Raw genomic sequence first — 16,675 nt, forward strand, 5'->3', positions numbered from 1 at the left:
CGAGTGGGGAAGAGCCTCCTGGTCTGGCGGCAGCACTGCGCCTGCGCCGCTCGCATGGCAAGCCGGGAATCGTAGTCCTTGCGCTCCACCAAGCGATCGCCCAGTGGAGAGCAAGGAGGCGGAGACTGGTAGACGCGCGTCAGTCCCTTGGTTCGCTTCTGCCTTGTGACACTCACCCGGAAGCTTGGCACCTTTTAAGGGATCCTGGTGGGCAATTTCCCAGTCGGGGTTTGGGAGGCACTGGAAGTTTGCAGGTAGTCTTGCAAGGTTTTTGTTTTGTACAATTGAGGTTGCATTTCATTAAGTTTCAGGACACTCCGCAAAAACTGGAAGCCCTTTCAGAGGTCCCTGTAATTGTTGGTTTGTGTGTGTCTATAAACTTTTGTTTGTTGCAAATGCAACAAACAAAACATCAAACTAAATAATAAAAACAGTCATAAAAACAAAAGGGGTAAAAATGCAAGATAAAATTTAAAAAACGCTTTGCAAAGACTGAATAGCCTAAAATATGTTCCATGGTAGGATGTACGGTTCATACAGTATTTATACCAAAATATATCAGCTGTTCATAGACGTTGCTAGATAAAATCATATTTAGTGTGAATGTGCCAACCATGAGATTGGTCATACACAGAACAGTTCCCAGAACAAATCACAGAACAGTTCCCAGACTCATGCAAAGCCTGAGGGGGTTGCATAGCCTTTGGTGGCACACAAGATGCTTCAGTTTTTCAGAAGTAGCAATAAGCATGCCTTTTAAAAACATGAATCCAAAGAATAACAAGATGGGCCCTTCCATCCTTGAGAGATCAGTAGAGGAGACCAGCAGATATAGAGTTAATTGAACCTTATGCTTTTATGGTTTTTTGATGGTGTCAATGCAGGTCATCTGCCAACAAGTGACTCCTGATTGTTACATTAATGGGACCTAGCAGCAGTGCCAAGGATTGCCTTAAAGGCCCTGGCAGTGTGGCCAAGCACCTTCCCTTTGTTAAGGAGATTCCTCTCAATCCCTGGACCACTGGATTTAATCCCCGCCTCCCCTCTCCCAGTGGGAGACTACAGATCCAGGGTCTGCTATGTTAATGCCAGCCATTGGGGAATCTGTACAGTAAATAAATGCAGATATTGCAAAAAGCTGCCTCTGCCTATGTCTGAGTGTGAGTGACATTGGATACTGCCCAATTAAAAAATAAAACAAATATTTTGGAATAAGTTAATTTAGAATATGCTGGAAATAATAAAAATAAATAAAATTAAAATAAATTTAAGGAACCGCGGAAAGAGGAGGAAGTTGAGGTTTGAAATGTTACAACTATTGTTAAACTATTGAAATGTATATAAATGAAAATTATTAAAAAAATTATTAAAAAAAACAAATACTATATTTCTTTTGGTGTGAGGGGTGGGGAGGGAAATACTGGTAGTACTAAAACCACAGCAAATAGAAACTGCCCAGCTGAGAAATGCAACCGTCTCTGCTGCAAAGTTTTTCTGGGATGTTTACAGCCACGGGATCTGGCCTGGTGTGCTTTATATAAGCAGCTGACATGGTTATGTGCTGATCAGCAGTTGCAGAGAGAAGCAGTGTCCTTGCAACAGAGGAGGCCTTTGTAAGAGAAAACACTCAGGCTATGACTGGAGAGCTTCAGCACAACATTCTTGCAGTGCGCTGCTCGGATGCGGAGGCCCCAACTTGAACCAGACATCTTTGGAAGCTCCATGGCAAAGGCATGCCCTGCTTAGGACCAAGAGGTCACCAAGTTTGTGTAACTGAAATAATAAGTCATGTTTTGCCATTTATCCCACTGCAATCTTTCTACTTGCCGGGGTGAATTTTAGATTGTAACCCCATATTTGGTGCTGGGGGGAAAGGTACCAGATCTTAACAAAGGAGTGTTGTTGCAGTGGGTGGGGTAGGTTTTTGGAAGACGCCTGTGCATGAATTTGTTTTGTGTGTGTAGATCAGTGCATGCTGACCAACGCACAGTCTTTGCAGTAGGGCTCTTTTCCGATGGCATGAAGTAGTCATGACAAACCAGTAAATTCCTACGTGATGATCGTCTTCCAAAGCAAGTACGGCACTCTATTCCAAACTTAAAAATGGAAAGCATAACGCTGGTGGTCAACAAAAGAGGTTTAAAGACTGTCTCAAGGCAAATCTAAAAAAAATGTAATATAAACACTGACAACTGGGAAACACTGGCCTGCAAGTGCTCCAGTTGGAGAAGAGCCTTTACCAAAGGTGTCATGGACTTTGAAGACACTCGAACTCAGGATGCAAGGGAGAAACGTGCTAAGAGGAAGGCACGCTTGGCAAATTCACACCGTGATCAACTCCCGCCCGGAAACCAATGTCCCCACTGTGGAAGGATGTGTGGATCCAGAATTGGCCTCCACAGTCACTTACGGACTCATTGTTAAAACCGTGTTTATGGAAGACAATCTTACTCGGCTACAAGTGATCGCCGAAGAAGCAGCAGTGGGTGGAGGTATTAGGAAAACCCATTAACAATTTGCATTTATTTAATTCTGAGAAGAGGGGTTTCGCAGCCTCTGTAAGTGTGCAAGTGTCCTAGTCTGTCAAATAATAATGGACGCATGCATGTGAACAGGAGTTGTTTATCCCCCTTTCTTTTGGCACTATAAAGAAGTACTTGACTGCTTAAGTTGTGGCTTTTTGGAGAGAGCCCACCTGAGTACACCTAGAATGAGATGCACTTGAGTTATTGCACCACCAGACTATGGAGCTGTGAAGTCCTAAGCTTAGGAACCAGATCCACAAATTCCCCATGACGGGGGATATCCAGCTAAGTCACTCTCTGGGTATGATGTACTTGCCATCACCCACTATATTTAGAACAGGGGTGTTAGTGACTAATTCTTTATTGCATCATAATCTTCTGCATGCATCAGAATGTGAAACAGTGGTGAAACGGGCCCTTTCCTAGGAAAGTCCACGAGGCCTTGCCTCACGTTTATTTGGGAGTCTGCCTCACTGAGTTCAAAGGGAGTTACTCCCAAAACAAGACTGGCCCAACCCCTGCTCACTCAGTGGCTTGTTTCTTTAGAACAGGGGTAGGCAACCTAAGGCCCAGGTGCCGGATCCGGTCCAATCGCCTTCTCAGTCTGGCCCACGGATGGTCCGGGAATCAGCATGTTTTTACATGAGTATAATGTGTCCTTTTATTTAAAGTGCATCTCTCGGTTATTTGTGGGGCATAGGAATTTGTTCATTTCCCCCCAAAAAATATAGTCTGGCCCACCAGACGGTCTGAGGGATGATGGACCGGCACATGGCTGAAAAAGGTTGCTGACCTCTGCTTTAGAATGATAATAAGCAACTTTGTACTCGGAAAAATCTCAAAGGAGCATACAAGAACTAAATATATTAAAAATCTACAATATATAAAATAAAATACAATTAAATAAATTCAACAGAATTAAATGTCAAGAGGGAATTGTAGCTGTTACCACGAAGCCTGACCTTATACACGTTCACTAGGGAGTGAGTTGTGCAAACTGTGAACATAATATTAAAGAAGCCAGCTGGATGAGGCCAGTGGCCCATCTAGTCCAGGATTCTGTTCTGGCAAAGGCCACCAAGATGCCACCTTCTTGGAAACCCCAGCACAAAGTCACTCTCCCCTCCTGCAGTTTCCAGCAAGATGCATTCAGAAACATTACAGCCTTAGGAGTATTAGAGCCACCGTGACTAGTAGCCACGCAGTGGGTAGCTATGATGTCCAGAGCAGCTATGCAAGGAGGGCTGTCGTTGGCGCATCCCGCTAGCCTTTCCCCTGGGCCTTCCTCCTGCGCACCCACGAGCATTTCAGAGTTAGCGAAGGTTCAGGTGGAGGCTGAAAGGCGCCGCCACTGCCTTGGGAAGTCTCCAAGCAATTTGCCTTTTACGTCCAGCCGAGCGCCTGTGGCCTTTCGCTTGGAGCTAGCGGACACTTCCTCTCCAGAGCCCAGGCTTGCCCTTTTCCCGGGGCTGAAGCGAGAGAACCCCCCCTCCCTCCCCGGCTCCCCTTGGAGGCAGGAGGGCGGCAGCGAGGAGCCTGGCGTTCTTCGAAGCTGCTTGGCGACTGAGAGCGGCGCCCTCGCAGCCAGCCAGCCAGGCGCGCCGTCGTCGCCCTTCGGAGGAGGCGGAGCGCGCGCGGGACCGGCGCCAGCCCAGGCGAGGGAGGAGCCGGCCGAGGGGTGCGCGGAGGCGTCGGGTAGCAGTCAGACTCAGCGGCGGGCGAGAATGGAGCCGACGACGGGCGAAGAGGCGACGGCGGAGGAGGCGGCGCACGCGTCGGCGCTGCTCCGGGGCCTGTGCGCGCTACGGGCGGAGCGGGCGCTGCTGGACGTGACGCTGCTGGCGGGCGGCGGGGAGTTCGGCGCCCACCGGGCAGTGCTGGCGGCGGCCTCGGGCTACTTCCGCGCCATGTTCGGCGGCGGGCTGCGGGAGGCGCGCGCGGCGCGGGTGCGGCTGCACGGCGTGGAGCCCGAGTGCCTGGCCCTGCTGCTCGACTTCGCCTACACGGGCCGAGTGGCGTCTCCCGGCGGGCCGGAGCTGGCCGAGCGCCTGCTGCGCGCCGCCGACCTGCTCCAATTCCCGGCCGTCAAGGCGGCGTGCGGGGCCTGGCTAGCGGCGCGCCTGGAGCCGGCCGCCGCCCTGGAGATGCAGGAGTTCGGCGAGGCCTTCGCGTGCGCCCCGCTGGCCGCCGCCGCCCGCCGCTGCGTCCTGCGCCACGCCGCCGAGAGCGAGGGCGAGCTGGCGGCGCAGATGGAGCGCCTCCCGCTGCCGCGGCTGCTCTCGTACCTGCGCGACGACGCGCTCCGCGTGCCCAAGGAGGAGGCGGCCTTCGAGCTGGCGCTGCGCTGGGTGCGCGCCGAGCCGGCAGCCCGCGCTCCGCTCCTGCCCCAGCTCCTGGCGCACGTCCGGCTGCCCTTTGTGCGCCGATTCGCCCTCCTGGCCCACGTCGAGGGCGAGCCGCTGGTGGCGCGCTCCGAGGCCTGCCTGCGCCTGGTGGCCGAGGCGCGCCTCTTCCAGGCCGGCCGCCTGGACCGCCACGACCGCGCGCCCTGCGCCCGCCTCCGCCCGCGCCCTTCCACCGGCCTGGCCGAGATCCTCGTCCTCCTCGGCGGCTGCGACCGCGACTGCGACGAACTCGTCACCGTCGACTGCTTCAACCCCCGCACGGGACACTGGCGCTACCTGGCCGAGTTCCCCGAGCACCTCGGAGGAGGCTACAGCGCCGCCGCCCTGGGCAACGACATCTATGTCACCGGTGAGCCGGGACGGGAGGGCTGCCAGTTGCTGGAGGGTCCCTAGCCCTGCTAGAAGGGGTTTGCCACAGGGTGCCCTCTAAAAGGCGCGTGAACAGCGCCTAAACCACGGAACTCCCGCAGGAGGCGGTGATGGCCACCAACTTGGACAGCTTTAAAAGAATATTGGACAGGTTCATGGGGAAACAAGGGTATCCATGGCTACTAGCAACCCTGGCTAGGCTCTGCCTTAAGGGATGGAGGCAGCAATGCTTCCGAATTTCAGTCGCTGGCCAATAACAAGTGGGGAGAGTGGCAGTTTTTGCTTGGGTCCTGCTTGTGGGCTTTCCATTGGGGCATCTGGTTGGTCCCTGTGAAAACAGGAGTTGCAACCAGATAGGCCATTGATCAGATACAGCTGTATTGTTCAGTTCTTATTATCTTAAGGGGACCCATGCATATCAGCACATGCCAATTTGCGTCATGGGTCTGTGCCCTAAGGACCTAGCTACCCTCCTGCCCAAACCCTACAGGCAGCTCTTCTCCAGGGTAACAGGCCCTATCCACTCTCTCTCCTTTCCCTTTTGTCAATAATGCCCTATGGCTGAATGTACTGTGTTAGGCTGCAGACATATCACTCTTGGGAAGCTTGCAGCTTCCTATAAGCATCTGACTGGTCACTATGCTGGGCTAAGTGGGCCTGATCCAGCTGCAGGGCTCTTCTGACAATCTTGCGTGCCTTCTTTAGCCGCAGCGTGTGTGGCCGATGCTCAGAGATGATGATATGTGTCACCAGCAGCATCTGCCTTTGAGCTTGTGGGCAGCTTCCAGTTTGTTTTGACCTTCCTCCTGGGAAGCCGGAGAGAGGAGGCTGAACAAGGGGCTCTGTGTGAGTCTCCACGCCTCCTTCCTGTTCGTTGCTTTGCAAGTTATTTATAGAGCGGGTGCTAGGAGCCAGCGAGGGAGACACCTGAGCCGAGACGCCTCTGTGCTCTGCCCCAGCACCAGCCGCCCTCCTGGGAATCTTCCCTGCGGGAGTTCTCCATACAGCTGTCAAAGGACATTAGGAGGATTTTCTCTAGTTCCCAACGAGCGGCTGCCCTTGGGGCAGACGTTTTCTCCCTCGGCAAAGCCTCCCCCAGTGAGCTTTGGGGACCACCACAACCCTGCAAACATACATGTGCAGGGCCCAGAAAGGAGCTTTTGTAAGGGTAGCTGGTGGCCCCAGTCCCATGCCCACAGCTGATCACTGGGATGTGCAGAGGAACGGAGTCTTCCTCTTGGTGGGGAGAAGCCATGAAGTTTGCCCCATCAGCCAGGCTGAGGTTCTGCTAGCATGGTTAAGCCCTGTAGACTTCAGACGAAGGATGCAGCTGAAGTCTGTGTACAGCACAGGTGGGTAGCCTATACGCCCATCCCAACTATCCACCCCAACCAAAACAGCTAAAGGTGAGGGATTGATGGGTGCTGTAGTCTACAAAGACCTGGCGGGTACCACATCTCCATCATAGAATAGAATTGTAGAGTTGGAAGGGATCATGACAGTCATCTGGTCCAAATCCTGCCCACAGCCATCCCTGGGTGGTCTCAAACCACCAACCTTCTGGTTAACGGCCAGGCGCACTGACCCATTGTGCCACAGGAGGGCCATCGGCTATCCCCAAGCTACAGGTTGGTTCTTGTCAGAGTCTGAGAGCATCGGACACAGGCCTGAAGCCAATTCTCTTTGCCACAGATGATAGTGGCCATGTACCCCATTTCCCCCCAAGGAAATTAGCGTACCCCTTTTTCATTTCTGGGTTTGATCAGAGCCTGGTCTTGCTTGAAGGGATGCTGAGGTGTCTCAGCAAGGGGCATTTGGGCTTACAAGCAAACATGGGACGCGGGCACTTCTCCCCCAATTAAGAAATGCATCTGTTGGTGTGTAGCAAAGGGCCTTCACGGATCAAAGTCATGTTCTGCATTCTCCAGGGGAAATACCTCTGCCCCAAATCTTAGGAGATTTGCTGCTGCTTTGTAAGAAGGCACGGTTTAACGCAGCACAAAGGAGCTCAGTTAGATGGAGCTGTAAGTGAACCGTTAGGGCGAACCATGTGCCCTGAGCCACAGTCTTGTGTGCAAGTTCTGCATTTTTGGGGGTCAGGCCAGATGACCCCTGGGGTCCCTTCCAACTCTACAGGTCTATGATTCCTTGCTAATGGGACGCGGTGCTCTGCCCCTAGGAGGTTCCGACGGCTCGAGGCTCTACGACTGCGTCTGGCGCTACAACTCCAGCGTGAACGAGTGGACGGAGGTGTCTCCCATGCTGAAGGCCCGCGAGTACCACAGCTCCGTGGTCCTGGATGGGCTGCTCTATGTGGTAGCCTCTGACAGCACCGAGCGCTACGACCACACGCTGGACTCCTGGGAGCCTCTGCAGCCCATGCTCTACCCCATGGACAATTGCTCCACCACCGCCTGCCGCGGAAAGCTCTACGCCACCGGCTCCTTGTCCGGCAAGGAGTCCATGGTCATGCAGTGCTACGACCCCGAGTCGGACCTGTGGTCCCTGGTGAACTGCGGGCAGCTGCCCCCCTGGTCGTTCGCACCCAAGACCGTCACTCTCAGCGGGCTGATGTATTTTGTCAGGTAAGGGCTGCCTTAGCCGCTGCCATCTCCTCTCGAGATGGGGTGAGGGTGGGAGCGTGCGACCTAGAATGGTTAAAAAAGCTACTCATCCCACCCACGCAATAGCCCTGCTAGGCCAGAAACAGGGTTGTGTCTGCATAGGAGTTTTTACGAGCTTCTTTGTGAATGTGTTTGATCTCCCTGAAGCTTTTGGAGGGTTGTGGGATGCTGGTCCAGTTATGCAACATCCCAGACTGGGCAGGGGATGGGAAGGAACTCCTACCCCCTCCCCACATCCCCCTAGAAGGAGCTTTGCTTCATACCTCCAAAGCTCTTTCTGCAGATTAAGTTGGCAAAGCTTAGGGAAGGGAGCTTCCAAGTGCCTGTTGCTTCTCTGGTGCCCTTCATCGAGAGGGGCTGTCGTAGGTCAGGTTCCTGCTATCTGGAAGGCACTCGAGCCCTTCAGCCAGTGATGGGCTGAGCTCGTGATCGAGCGAGGTCTGAAAATAGTTCGGATAAGCTTGTTATCTTTCAAGTTGGCCGAGGGGAGTGGCGAGGAGGGGGGAGGAAGGAGAAGGGGTCAGCTGCCCCTTTCCTTGTTGGGATTTGGGCACCTGCTCTGTTCAGGTTGCAGTTCACGCTCTGTAGACTTCAGAAATGGGTTTCAGAACCAGCTTAAGACCTGGCGGATCTTTGCTGTGCCAGGAAACTCCCATCGGGTGAGGAGCCTCCATGTGACTGTAGCTGCCACAGCCCACTCGCAGCCATCGGTCACCCATTCACTTGCCCAGGCAGGGGCCAGGGACTGCTGCAACTGTGGCCCCTACAGTCACCAAGAGGCTTCCTCTGGTATGGAGGCTCATTTGGTTCCTCCTGTGTGAACAGGGGCTGTGCGGAGCTTCCTTGTGACCTCCAGTCTTATCCTTCTTCTAGAAGCCAGACAATCTTTTTTTTTTTTTGGTGGGAGGTGGGGGTGGGTGGGAGGTACAGCATGCTCTTCCAAATGAATGAACAGCTGTGTCATGGGGCCCCAGTGACTTTATAGCTCTGGGGTCCAAATAGGGACTTTCCTGATTCTTGACTCAATCAGAGCCTAGTACAAAACCCTCAGAGGGTGCCAGGATGGTGAAACTCGCTTTCGCACCCCTATCTGGCTTACTATAGCCACTTGGTCCCTGCAGGGCTCTTTTCTCTCCTGCAGTGCTAGCTTCTGCCTAATCTGGGGGCAGGACATGCAACCCGCTTCCCCAGACGTAAAGAAAATCCTTTTTTGAAAGCAGGAATTGCCCCCTGATCCTGATGCTTGAAATGAATCTTAAGGGGCTTCAATCCGCTGGTGCAGGCAAGGAACGGGAGGCTTGGAATTCCTGCTGCTGAGATTCATTCTGGCCCATTCCACCCCCCCACCCCTGTCTCTGCCAGCCCCACTGAGATTTAACAGTTGCTTGCTAAAGCGTTTGGCTGCTCTACTCCCCAGCAGCAATTGTGCATTCTGCAACCCTCCAGAGCTTGGCTTGAGAAATAGTTCGGATTCCTGCAGAGGCACCAGAAACATTTTGCAGCTCCCAAAGCCGACAGGACAGTGACCCTCACACATACACCCTTTCACTTTGCACCCACCTCCCCAAACTTTTCTGCTAAGTGCCACATTTCATTGTAAACATGGTTACCCATCAAAGTTAAACGAATTCAATTGGCATTCGACATTTGCTGGGATGGGAGGAGGAAGCAGCCCAGGAGAAGGTTCTGAGACTTTCCATTTCGGCTGGGAGTTTCGTAGTAGCCTTGATGGGCTCCCAGGCTGCCATTCTGAGGGTCAGAAAAAGCACATTTCTTTTCTCATCGACACCCCTCACCTGTTGCTGTCAGGCTCCCTGTTTCGTGAACAGAGCAAGGAGGCGGGCGTTACGCAACGGCTTGGGAAGCTTCTAGGGTTTCTCCTTTTATCTCCTTCCCCTTCTCCAAAAAAAGATGGGTGGAAACTGCAGGCAGCTCCTCCTCATCCAAAGTCTAGCTCAGTGGTTCAGGCCACCATCGCCTTGGCTCCATAAACTCATAAACCCCTGTGCTCCCCGCCCTATAAATAGCATTATTCATGCTCCACTAAGGAAGGTAATATAGCACAATAGCATTCAAAACAGTAGCCATTAATTGCACATTTATTCATGTTCCAGTTAAAACTATTGAGCTTATTAATTCCACATAACTGATAGACTTGATCCAGTGGTACCAGCTTTTCAAAGTCTTGATAGTCTAAAACATCTGGAGGCCCACAGGCTGAGGAATGCTGCTTTTAGAGAGGCTACGGAAAGAGCAGATTGCAAATCTCTGAAAGGTTGGGGGCAAGCAGAGGACAGAGAAAGGGACATTTTTTGCAGGTTTGGTGTGTTTGCACAAAGACCTCCTCCTCCTCCTCACCTTCCTCTCCATCCATCCTACCAACCAGAATCTCTGTTTTCTAAGTTGCTCACAAAAGGCCCTGGAAATCTTGAGACTTTGCATGTGCGCACCAAGCGCTATGAGGTCTGAGTGGATTGGGTCCCCATGCCCTGTTAAGGAATAAAGTAGACACTCAGGGACCGTGCCTTCCCTCCCATCCGCACGACAAGGCTAGGGGGTGTTTGGATCTTCTTCTCGGTCACCTCTACTTGATTTCCTTCTGCAGGGACGACTCTGCTGAAGTCGACGTCTACAACCCAGCAAAGAACGAATGGGACAAGATCCCTCCAATGCTCCAGGTGAGGTTCTCGGATCTTTAAAGAGCAGGAATTGGAATTGAAGGGGGGGGGGAGGAGATTGAAGAGTCCAGACCAAAGGTGGCAATGGAGAAAAGTCTTAGCGAGAGAGGGTTGGATTACTGCAATGTGCTTTTTGGGGGGAATCCCTTGCACTTGATCTGGGAGCCGCAGTTAGTGCAGATTGCTGCAGCATGGTTGCTGTCAGGAGAGAGACCCTGTCGGCATGTTACGCCTGTGCCCATTTGCTGCCAGTTCAAGGCGTCGCTATTAGAATAGTCAATCAAGATCCTTTATTAGGCATAGCAAACCACGCGTTATCAGACACCGTATACAAATTGTGCAAAATACGAACTCAACAAGGTTTGACCCAGTCATATCATTAACTCCAGAGAAAATCAATTTGCATAAATAATGCAATAAAGCACTACCAAATCCCCGATCATTTTCATTAGTATAGAAAAGCCTTTTTAAAAGTCCAGCCCACCATTTCAATTCGAAAGGGCATCCAACTTCATACGAACACAGACAAAAACCTGCTCCTGGATCTCTGGAACGACGCTGCACAATTTGGTTTACAATCCCTTAAAAGGCTTCTGGAAGCATAGCAAGCAGACGACCAACCTCCTAAAATGCAGAGTAGATAAGAGATTGCTTGGTTTGTACACCGCTCTTCTTTTCTTCCAGGTGCACGTTGGAGGGAGCTTGGCCGTCCTGGGAGGGAAGCTCTACGTCTCCGGCGGCTACGACAACACCTTTGAACTCTCGGCGATGCTGGAGTCCTACGATCCGGAGACCCGCAAGTGGAGCTTGGCTGGCCAGCTGCCCGAGCCGATTTTCTGGCACAGCAGTGTCAGCATTTTCCGCCAGTTCATGCCCGAGACGCTGGAAGAGGGCGAGGAGCGCCCCTTGGACAACGCCATCAGCCTGAACCGCCAGCGCCAGAACCTCCACAACCTGAACCTGAACGAGTTGCGCTAGCAGTCGGACAGCTTGTCTCTGGGGCTTGGAGAAAATCTGTGGCGTCGCTTCTTGGGGAGGCAAGCTGGGAGAGGATTTGGAGGCGGGTGTCCTCAGCTGCGAGGACTGCCTGGGTGGCGAGGAGGGCAAGGAGCGGGCTCTTTGAGATCAACAGTGCTGTCTTCGGGGGAATCCCTGAAAAGGGAGGTGTCCAATTCTCCTCCGGTTGCTTCCTGGCAGTTCCCAAGGAGTTTGAAAATCGCTGATCAGAAAACGTCCCCTTAGGCTAACATGATCTGGTGCTGTTTAGCTTAAAAATAGCCAAACGAAGGCATGAGCACAGTTCACGTAAAGTCATTATGCATGGAGAGGAGAACACAGATAGAGCAAAGGCTTTCCTTCCCCTCACTCAACACTAGAATTTGAGGTCTCCCCATGAAATCGAAAGACAGTAGGTTCAGGAGAGACATACCACGCTGAATTTATCTATGGTACTCCTTGCCACAAGATGTGATGTCCCCTTGTAGCGTTTCTGCAGGAGACGCCCAGCGGCTGTTTTTATTCAGGTTAGCTCAGTGAAACGTCCTTGTGTGGGAGACTAGAGTGCCACTAAATGCTAATTTGCAAGAGAGAGCTTTTGTGTGTGCCAGAAGCTTCTGGCTAACCACTGTCAGAAATGGGGGTGTTGGGTTAGACGGACCCTTCACTGCATCCAGCAAGGCTCTTCTTGTGTGTCGCAGAACAAGCCGGACATCTTTGCTGTCACTAGCTGGTGCACTGGGTCTGCCACCGAGTCCTACTAGGGAAAAAGTCCTATTTGGCTGGCAAAACCAGAGCTTGGGGGGGGGGCTGCTCTTCCTCTCCCCCCCTCCCCTCCCCCCCGCAACCTGAATGATGCCCATTTCTTCAGTTGCATGTTGCTGCTGGAATAGCATCCATTGATTTCTGTTGCAGGAGGTCCCACCAGAATCATTGTTCCTATCAGCACAGAGTTCTTCAACTTTGTGTCCCCGGATGTAGGTGGACAGCAACACCCATCATCCTTGACCCCCTGGACTAAGCTATCTGTGGATGATGGGAGTTATAGTCCGCCCAAATCTGGGGGAAGAGCTCTTGTCTACTCAGTCTTAGTATCCTTAATCTGAGTGGCCAGCTTTGGGCAGGGGAGCATTGCCAGTTTAGTGACCATGGGGGGGCCTGCCCTCCAGTAGGTTGTTTTGAGGTCCTCTTCACGGTCGGTGCCTTAATCACAGTGCAGTTTGGAAGGAGACTCTGTTGCTGCCAAGGCACAGCACTAGCAAAGATGGAAACAGGAGGTTATTTTAGAGGGCCTTGCCCACGGTGGCTGCCTCTGCTGCTGTATGGTTGCCCTAGGCATGGCAAAGCACGGCTGTTTCTGGATTGTGCAGGTAGAATGGCCGCTAATTTAGAAGATTCGGTTGGTACCCCACCCCGGGGGGGAGGAAATCTGCTGCAGGAACGGCGGGTGAGGTCCTCCATCAGAGCTGCCTGGGGGAAGTGGGGGCATCATTGCTTGCGGGGTGGGTGTGCGTGGGTGTCATGTTCCAGATTCTGTGATGCTTCAGTTTCTCATACCGTTTCCCTCCCCTTTTCCAACTAAGGTCAGCTGTTGTTTTCTCTTCCTTCAGACTTGGTCAGGGGTTCTTTTGCAACCCCCTGCTTTCCACAAGTAAACACTGAAGTCCCTCCCCCCCCCATATACACCCTCTTTAAGCCAGAAAAAGACACACTTGCGAAAGAGGCTCCTTTTCAACTCTGCCAGCTGTTTACAGACCTGCTGCTGCTGCTGCTTACGCTTACGACATCTTGTTTTGGTCTCACTTGATGAGTAAGGTTTAAGTATTTTGTGCCGGGCTGTTTTAAAGTCTATTAATAGATGTCATGATACTTTGTCATACTCACAGCCAAGATCTCTGTGCCATCTCTAGAACCAGATGAATTTGCCTTCATCCTATTTATTTTTAACTTTAATGTAGATACTTGTGTTTAACCTAGAGTACTGTATGATAATGCTCTCGGAAGCAAAGATATTTCTTATATTTTTTATTGTTTTCTTTTAAACTTGAAAGCTGAATGTTAAGTAAAGGGGTGTGTGTGTTAAGGAGACTTGTTCTATGCCAGGGGACGTATGGGGTGCCGTTTTGCTGGATTACACACTTCTTAGCCATAAAATGGGAAAGAAGACCAGTTTAGGCTTCCTCAACCTCGGCCCTCCAGATGTTTTTGGCCTACAACTCCCATGATCCCTCGCTAGCAGGACCAGTGGTCAGGGATGATGGGAACTGTAGTCTCAAAACATTTGGAGGGCTGAGGTTGAGGAAGCCTGAGTTACAGAATTACAGAGCTGGGAGGTGCCACAAAGGGTCGTCTAGTTCAACTCCCTGCCACGCAGGAATCTTTTGCCCAGCATGGGACTCGAACCCGCAGCCTTGAGATTAAGAGCCTCATGCTCTTGCTGGCTGAGCTATCCCAGCCGGGTGCCTCCAGCTGTTTACACTACCACTCCCATCAACCCCAGGCATCATGGCTCTTCCAGTGAATTTTTCATAGTAGCAGTGGCCTGAGCAACAACCTGAAATTGACGTTGAAGGAAAAGGTAGCCTGACTCTGGGCTTCTTCTAACAGTCCCAGCATCACATTCTCTCCTGTGGCCAAAATAAGTGTGAGTTGGATATTCATCTCCACACTTCACATGCTATTGCAGGATTTTGACAGCCGCAATTGCTTTTTTGCCTCTTGTGATCCTAAATCTGCAGCTGAAGTTAGGATATGCACAGGAGGTTAATTCATGGTATCCAACTGAGTAGGTCTGCTGAAATGAGTTATGTCCATTTCCTTCTTGAATAGGATTAGCATTTAATACAAGCCAAAATGACCATGGGGCATAACTGGCTAGCCCATTAAAATAGTGTGGCTCTTACTAAGGTAGGGGTGGGGAGACATTTTCAGACCTAGGGATGAATTCTGGCTCGTGGGCAACCTTCCAAGGTCCGCAAGCTGCAGGTGCACTTCTTAACCTTAGTACAAGGAGGCTATCTTCCAGCTTTGCAAAAGTCAGATGTTTTCACACTCACTTCTGCATCCATCCAAGCAAGTAAGGACGATGCAACACCAGTTCAAGGACATGTTTCAGCCAGGCAAAAGCACTGGCACCAAGGTTCCCTAGCCTGAGATATAGACCATGAGTCTATGCATCATACCAAAGCAAGCAAGAACAGCCCAACTCCTTTGTTCTAAAACAAGGGTGTCCATATTAACAGCAGCAGCAATTGTGACACTTGGTGGGGTGAGGAGGGGACATAGTGTCTTGCTGGAGCAGCCCAAAGCAGGCTTTGCAAGTGGACAAGCTCCATAATAAAAACTTTTATTGCTCTATATCCACACAGATCAGCGCTTCCCAATTCTGGGTCGCATCCACTGAAGCACACGGATGTATTATTTACATACCAAAAAAGCCATAGCATTAAATCAGGGAGTTCGTCACAGCTTCTGAAGGGAGATCGTTTTCCTTATGTGGCAATCGGGAAGTGGCTTCCTACTAGACCTTGACCAAAGTAGGACATTTTTATTGACTTGTTTCAAGACATTTTGCACCCCACCTTCCGCCGGAGGAAATTCCAGATGGCAAAGTCTTGAGAGGCTCCACTTGCCACTGCTCAAGAATCTGAGCTGGCCCCCACCCAGCTGACCAGCCATAAAGGCCACCTGACTGCCTCTTTCCTAAGAAGAACACAAAAACAGACGGGCAAAAGATGGGCTTGTAATGGAATAGGTTGGCGTTCTTAGATGTGTTAGTCTTAATGCAGAGCAGGGATCAGACTCTGGTAGAACAAAAAGCCAATCCTTGGCATCCCACAGTATTGCGTACACTGACTGGCAGCGCTTCTGATGGGGGGGGGAGAGTCCACACAGGTCTTTCCCGGCCCCACCTGGAAAACTTCCACAGCTGCACTAAAAGGACCATGGACCACTCATATGAACCAATCTGGACCTTTCAATTGTAATCCAAGGCCCTTCTTCATGTGCCCCCTCCACAGGAGATCCAGAGAGTGGCAACATGAGAATGGGCCTTTTTGGTGGTGGCTCTTTGTTCTTTGAAACAAAGAACAAATGCATACCTTGACGCACACACAAAAAGTATTAAAACATTGCACGCCCTCAAAAAGGCCATAGGTAGTAGTCCCAAGCCAAAGGTCTGGTTAAAACAGAATGCTTTTACTTGTAATGATGACATCGGGTGAGCCTCCCCAGAGAGAGCAAGTTTTCTGAAGGACGGTGGGAGCCCTGCTGCTTGTATCCAGTTGAGATGGGTGCTGCAATTAGGGTTTTGTTACAGAGAACTCGCAAGCAGGGCATGAACGGGGTCCTCTGCACCTGGCATTCAGAGGCATTCCTTACACAAGTAACCTCCATTCCTTCGGGTCCATGTCACCTCCTCATCTGTTGCTCGGGTGGAATTATTATTGCAGGATATACAAAGGAAGCAGCCTTATACAGAGTCAGACCATTGATCCCATCTAGCTCAGTATTGCCCACACAGACTGGCAGCAGCTCTTCAGGTTTTCTGATGGGGGAGATTCTCAGCCCTACCCTCAGCATTGAAAACAGATCTTCTAATACTGTGCTACACACACACACCCTCAACTTGGGATGTAGGAGTTTTCTACTGTATTTTAAAGGAGATGGAGATGGTCTCCCTTTGCAAAGGTGGCTTAATGGAGAACAACCTGATTCATGAGAGAAACGGAAAGATGAACCTGAAGAGAGAGGTGTTAGAGCCAGGCAGCAGAGCGAGCAGCAAGGTGCCTCAACATTCTGACAGAACATCAAGAATAAGGAGGAACCCCATAACCAGACAGTGGAGAGACCTGTCAGGAGTAAGCATGGACCAATGGTACCAAATAGTATGGGAAACAGCCTTACTAGAAAAATTAACCAATAAACTGAAACTGACACGGGGACAAACAGAAGAAGACACCTTTACCCCCGTATGGCTCCCCTTTATCACATACACAGCCCAACAAGACAATGACAACAATCCACCAACAGCATCCAAATCAATATGGCTAACCTGATCCAAAACACCCACCCACCCC

At 51.3% G+C, this 16,675-nt stretch overlaps 1 protein-coding gene across 1 annotated transcript; it reads left to right on the top strand.

The window, feature by feature from the left end:
- Positions 1 to 3,327: 3,327 nt before the first annotated feature.
- Positions 3,328 to 13,680, top strand: KLHL21 (kelch like family member 21). Its single transcript, XM_083454465.1, has 4 exons — positions 3,328 to 5,279; positions 7,479 to 7,884; positions 10,529 to 10,601; positions 11,286 to 13,680. The coding sequence occupies exons 1-4, from the start codon at positions 3,740 to 3,742 to the stop codon at positions 11,577 to 11,579; spliced, it is 2,313 nt and encodes a 770-aa protein (XP_083310591.1). The 5' UTR covers positions 3,328 to 3,739; the 3' UTR covers positions 11,580 to 13,680.
- Positions 13,681 to 16,675: the final 2,995 nt, after the last annotated feature.

Source organism: Podarcis tiliguerta (genome assembly GCF_965153285.1).
Source record: "Podarcis tiliguerta genome assembly, chromosome: 8".
NCBI classification, from domain to species: Eukaryota; Metazoa; Chordata; class Lepidosauria; order Squamata; family Lacertidae; genus Podarcis; species Podarcis tiliguerta.